The 6,151-nt window shown below is 48.6% G+C and overlaps 1 protein-coding gene across 1 annotated transcript in view; it reads left to right on the plus strand.

The window, feature by feature from the left end:
* Nucleotides 1-6,028: 6,028 nt before the first annotated feature.
* The window catches only part of PIN4 (peptidylprolyl cis/trans isomerase, NIMA-interacting 4), a 2,855-nt gene continuing 2,732 nt past the window's right edge, over nucleotides 6,029-6,151 (plus strand). The window contains exon 1 of the mRNA XM_018564254.1: nucleotides 6,029-6,065. Coding sequence (XP_018419756.1) covers nucleotides 6,029-6,065 — 37 coding nt within the window. The remainder of the gene's footprint in view (nucleotides 6,066-6,151) is intronic.

Below are 6,151 nucleotides of genomic sequence, written 5' to 3' on the forward strand. Positions count from 1 at the left end.
GTCTCCCATGACCATAAATATAGAGTTGCCCCCCATTACCATTAATATGGAGTTGCCCCCCATGACCATTAATATGGATTTGTCTCCCATGACCATTAATATAGAGTTGCCCCCATGACCATTAATATGGAGTTGACCCCCCATGACCATTAATATGGAGTTGCCCCTCATAGCCATTAATATGAAGTTGTCTCCCATGACTATTAATATAGAGTTGCCCCCCATGACCATTAATATGGAGTTGTCTCCCATGACCATTAATATGGAGTTTTCTCCCATGACCATTAATATGGAGTTGTCTCCCATGACCATTAATATGGAGTTGTCTCCCATGACCATTTACATGGAGTTGTCTTGAGTGGCCTTCACACCAAACTGGTCACACCATGTCTTTATGGAGCTGGCTTTGTTCACAGTGGACAGTCCTGGTGGAACAGAAAGGGGTCTTCTACAAACTGTTAGCTCAAGGTTGGAAGATCACAATTGTCTACAATGTCTTTGTATGATTTAGTATTAACAGAACCTTCACTGGAGACACCTGAACTTCATTATTGAAAGGGATTCCAATTCATCCAAAAGTTGGTGAGGTCAGGGCTCTGTGTTGGACACCTGAATTCATGCACACCAAACTTGTCAAACCATGTCTTTATGGAGCTGGCTTTGTACACAGGGGACAGTCATGGTGGAACAGAAAAGGGCCTTCGCCAGTTACCACAATGTTGTAAGTGCACAATTGTCTACAATGTCTTTGTATGTTCTATCATTATCATGATCCTTCACTGGAGACACCTGAACTCCATCATTTGGAGGTATTTCCTCATACTTTTGGACATATAGTGTATATGTAGGGGCATATGCAGCAAGACTCTATCTGATTCCGAGAAACTCAAAAACAATTTTCAGGACCATTTATTCATCGCTACGCTCTAATCTTCAGGCACTGCGGAGGATCTAGATTGCTAGTTACGTCTATACTGCCAGTGTTTAGTTGAGCTTTACTTTTTTTTTTTTTTTACAAGCCTGGGTACATGATATTTCTTTCCTTCAACAAGGAGTGGGAGGCGAACAGAACATTTTGATAGAGCTGTCACTGTAATTACAGTGAGAATTATTCCTCCTACGTTCACACACATTAGACTACCAGGAAAACACAATTGAAAATTGCATGTTTACTCAATATTAGTGCAAGTCAATCTAGAGTTTTTCAGGCCAGTTGGGAAAGTGGTCACAGAAGTAGTTTTTTTTTATTCCGAATGATCAGTGGGATTCTAAATGTCGTGTTCCTTATAATCAGAATGAATAGACATCCAGCAGCGGCCATGGCCAGCAGATACAGTTACATGGAAAAAACTGACGCGAAGGGAATGATGAGGAACTGGGGGGATGGCACTTGTGATAGCTTGCTCTTGCCACTGTGCAATGAATATGAACAAGCATACATGTGCACACAGTCACCCACAACCCTCGTTCATGTTCCAAACTATCCATGTACGGCCAATGTTCTGAATGCTATGTAGCCATACTACCATGAAGAACAGGTATCACTTGCTCCTATTTAATACTGTACCCTTCTTTGTTCTGTAAGGCCTAAAATATGCTATATGGGGATGTCTTCTAGACACCTGACCATCACACCTATATGGACCTGTTGGACCACTTATTCCAAAACCATGGCCATTATTGTGGAGTTACACCCCCCCCCCCCCCCCCACACTTCCCATTTGTGGCATGAACTTGCTGGTTTCACATTCCAAAACAATAGCCATTAATATGGAGTTGTCCTCCCTTTGCGGCTATACCATCCTCCACTCTTCTCGGAAGGCTTCCTCAAGATTTTGGAGGGGGTCTGTGGGAATATGTGGCCATTTGTGAGGTCAGGTTCTGATGTTGGATGAGAAGATCTGGCTCACAACTGGCATTCCAATTCATCCTAAAGGTGTTCAGTAGGGTTAAGTCAGGGCTCTGTGAAGGCCACTTGAGTTCCTCAACACCAAACTGGTCACACCATGTCTTTATGGTGGAACAGAAAAGGGTCTTCACCAAACTGTTACCACAAGGTTGGAAGTGTGCAATTGTCTACAATGTCTTTGTAGGATGTAGCATCAACAGAACCTTCAGTGGAGACACCTGAACTCCATCATTTGGAAGGGTTACAATTCATCCCAATGGTGTTCAGCAGGGTTGAGGTCAGGGCTCTGATGTGGAGGAACTTGAGTGACCTACACAAACTGGTCACACCATGTCTTTATGGAGCTGGCTTTGTTACAGGGGACAGTCAGGGTAGAACAGAAAAGGGTCTTCACCAAACTGTTCCCACGGTGGAAGAGCACAATCGTCTACAATGTCTGTATGCTGTAGCATTAGCAAGACCCTTCACTGGAAACTAGGGATGCACCTAATCCAATACCAGGACTCGTACTCGTGAAAATGCCACAATACTAAGCGCCAATACTGACACTTTACATTTTTATATAGCTTCGGCTGCCGTAAGGTCCGTGCTTGCTGGGGACCTCACAGCAGCCTGCTGGGGACCTCGTGGAGGCCATTTACAGCGCCGGTCTGGCCACAGATGTCATCCTCCACCTTCTTGCCGCTCACACAGCCATAATGAGAACGACCCCCCCAATGCCTGCACAGCCATGGTGAGACCGTGCCGGTCACACTGTCATGATGTGACCCCCCCACCCGCACAGCCATGACGAGACCCCGCCGCCCGCACAACCATGATGAGACGGTGCCACTGCACAGCCATGGTGAGACGCTGCACACAGTCCTGGTGAGACTGCACAGCCAAGGTGAGATCACACAACAACGATGGTGAGAACCGCATGCAGCCCTGGTGAGACCGCACAGCCATGGTGAGACCCCGTCACCCGCACAGCCATGAGGAGACCCTGCCACTGCACAGCCATGGTGAGACGCTGCACACAGTGCTGGTGAGACCTCACACAGCCCTGGCGAGACCGCACAGCCATGGCGAGACCGCACAGCCATGGCGAGACCGCACGCAGTGTTGTGATAACTTTTTAAAAATCCAGCAAGAGAACTGTAGGGTGAAGGAGGTGCGGACAAGGTTGAGTCAAACAGCTCTTTATTTGTTGAGGAAACCCAAAACCGTCTCTCCTTTCCCTTGTATGGTGGTCTGTATATAAAGCAAACCTCATGCTGCCTCCAAGAACACATTCTAATACTATTTTTACATGCACACCATCTACTGATGTCCTCCTGAGGCATGGATCCTTCTAGAGCAACCCCCAGCAGATCCACATATCTACCAAAATTCTGATCCTGTGCTCCACCGACATATCTTGTCCTGTGCATTGGGCCATTGGCACACATGCACACCATCTTCTGATGCCTCCAAAAGATCTAAATATCCACCAAAATTCTGATCCAGCTCTCCACCAACATCTCAGTCTGCTGGATTGACTCTATGTCAGCTACTCCTCACTCTGCAGGACATCCATTGATGAAGGATCCCGTGATCTCCTGAGGCCGGAGAAGGAGGAACTTCTAAACTTCACCTCTTGGTTCTCTAAGTTACACTGTGGAGGTGACCTATTGTAGGTGACTTATAGGTAATGCGTTTGTACAGAAGGGTGAGCCAAGAACAGGGCAGCCAAGACCATCATGGTGTCCATATCCAACCCTACCAGCAGTGGCGGAACTACCAGGGTCGCAGAGGTCGCGGCCGCGACCGGGCCCTGGAGTTCGGCCACTTGGAGGGGGCCCAGGACAGGAGGAAGGGGCCACTGGTGACCGCTGATTACCAGTCCCGGGACCTCTTCCTCCCGTCCTGGACCCTACATGCTTCACGCTGCTCCCCTCATCTTGTTCCGGGCGCAGCGTGAAGCATCATCCAGCCGGGCAGCAGCCAATGAGAGGGAGCAGTGTAATCCCCGCCCCCTCATCACACAGAACTGCCGCCGAGTGCCGAATAGAGCTGCTGCGGACACGAAGGGGGAGACAGGGAGCTGGAAGTATCAAGGAAGGTGACATGGGGTCCGGGAGCAGAACGGAATGAAGGGGGAGATAATGGGGAGATGAAAGAGGACAGTGTTTTTTTTTTCTTTCCTTGTCTAAATTTTGTTTAAATCTTAAACAAATTAAAAAAAAAATCTGAGGTCACTAGTTACGCCACTGCCTACCAGCCACCATGCCAATGCTATGATGGACAGAGCAAGCTGGCCTTCAACTCGGCACCAAGAGAGTGAATGTCAGGACAGAGAAAAGTCACCTCCAGAACCAAGAGATGAAGTCTAGAAGTTCTTCCTTTCTCTGGCCTCAGGTGTAGTGAGGGGCTCGGGCGTGTTTGCAGCTCCACGTGCCGAGCCCGCCGGAAAGCTGGCAGCGCCAATCACAGGCACGGAGACATTTCCCGATCTCTGCAGCTGCGGACCGGGACAATGTCTCAGTACCGGTGATTGGCGCTGTCAGCTTTCCGGCGGGCTCGGCACGTGGAGCTACGAACACGCCCGAACCCATCACTACTCAGGAGACCATGGGATCCTTCATCAATGGATGAGGAATAGCTGACCTAGAGTCAATCCAGCAGATTGATATGAAGAGATGTTGGTGGATCAGAATTTTGGGAGATATTTAGATCTGTTGATGGTGTGCACGCATGCCAACACACGGCACAAAGGTTATCTCCAACCACTTGTGCGTGCACACACATTTGCACGAGCACACTAATCCACGTGAGAACGTTGTGTTGATGCATGGGCACGCAGGCACACCGACTTGCATGCCTGATTTCAGGCTTGGCTTCCAGATGGCCTACATAAGGAACAGAGCTGGGCTAGGAAGTCATCAGGTGTCCTGTGACCTGAACCGATCTGATTATGCATTGATGACTTGGTTTTCCTCTGGACCTGTCTCTGCCCTGATGTCCTATTTTATATGACGCGGTCTTCATTTGCCCGCCCGTTGCCGACTTGGCTGGTTCCCGACCGCGGCTTATCTCTGCTGACTTGCTGTTGTGACCTCGGCCTGCCTCTTGACCATCATGAAGGGGTTAATATAGCTGAGGGCAGCTAGTAATGAAGGGGTTAATAGACGCTGTTTGTAATGAAGGGGTTAATAGACGCTGTTTCTAATGAAGGGGCTAAAAGATGCTGCTGGTAATGAAGGGGTTAATAGATGCTGCGAGTAATGAAGGGGTTAATAGGCGCTGCTGGTAATGAAGGGGTTAATAGATGCTGCGAGTAATGAAGGGATTAATAGGCGCTGCTGGTAATGAAGGGGTTAATAGATGCTGCGAGTAATGAAGGGGTTAATAGGCGCTGCTGGTAATGAAGGGGTTAATAGATGCTGCGAGTAATGAAGGGGTTAATAGGCGCTGCTGGTAATGAAGAGGTTAATAGATGCTGCGACTAATGAAGGGCTTAATATACGCTGTTTGGAATGAAGGGGCTAAAAGATGCTGCTGGTAATGAAGGAGTTAATAGGCGCTGCTGGTAATGAAGAGGTTAATAGACACTGATGCTGGCAATGAAGGAGTTAATGGAAGCAAATGGCAGAATGGAGACTTCCAGTAATGAAGGGGTTAATGGTAAAATTGGGTTAATACAAATAAGTTCTAGCAATGAAGGGGTTAATGGAATGGTGCCTGCCAGTGTAAGAAGGGGTTAACAGTAAGGACGAAGACTGCTGGCAATTAAAGGGTTAATGGGAGATGCTGGTAACACAGGGTGAACGGAATGCAGCCTGCTGGTAATGAAGGGGTTAATGGAGCTGGAGCTGCCAGTGTATAAGGGGTTAATGGAATGTGAGTGGGCGGTAAGGAAGGGGTTAATGGAAGCTGCTGGTAGAGGGGTCACTGTTATCTACCAGGAATGAAGAGGTTAATGGAAGAGGCATGGGTGGGCGGGGCTATCAGTGTTCTCGTACAGTGGAGAGGATGTCTGGCCTCGCCCCCCACACGGGTCACGTGATGATGCAAGGTCCCGCACACGTGATGATAATGCTGTATTAGGGTGCTTCCGCCTGGGTTCTTCTCACTTCCGGTCCGGTGTCTCCAGCTGCCATGCCTCCGAAGGGGAAAGGAGGGAAGGGAGCCAAAGGTGAGTAGAGCCGGAGATGTGTGACGTCATCCTGATCCTCACTGCACCGCGGGGAATTATAGAGATCCTGTCATTCTGCACAGGCC

This window comes from Nanorana parkeri, unplaced genomic scaffold (assembly GCF_000935625.1).
Source record: "Nanorana parkeri isolate BGI_ZX_2015 unplaced genomic scaffold, ASM93562v1 scaffold740, whole genome shotgun sequence".
Classification (NCBI taxonomy): Eukaryota; Metazoa; Chordata; class Amphibia; order Anura; family Dicroglossidae; genus Nanorana; species Nanorana parkeri.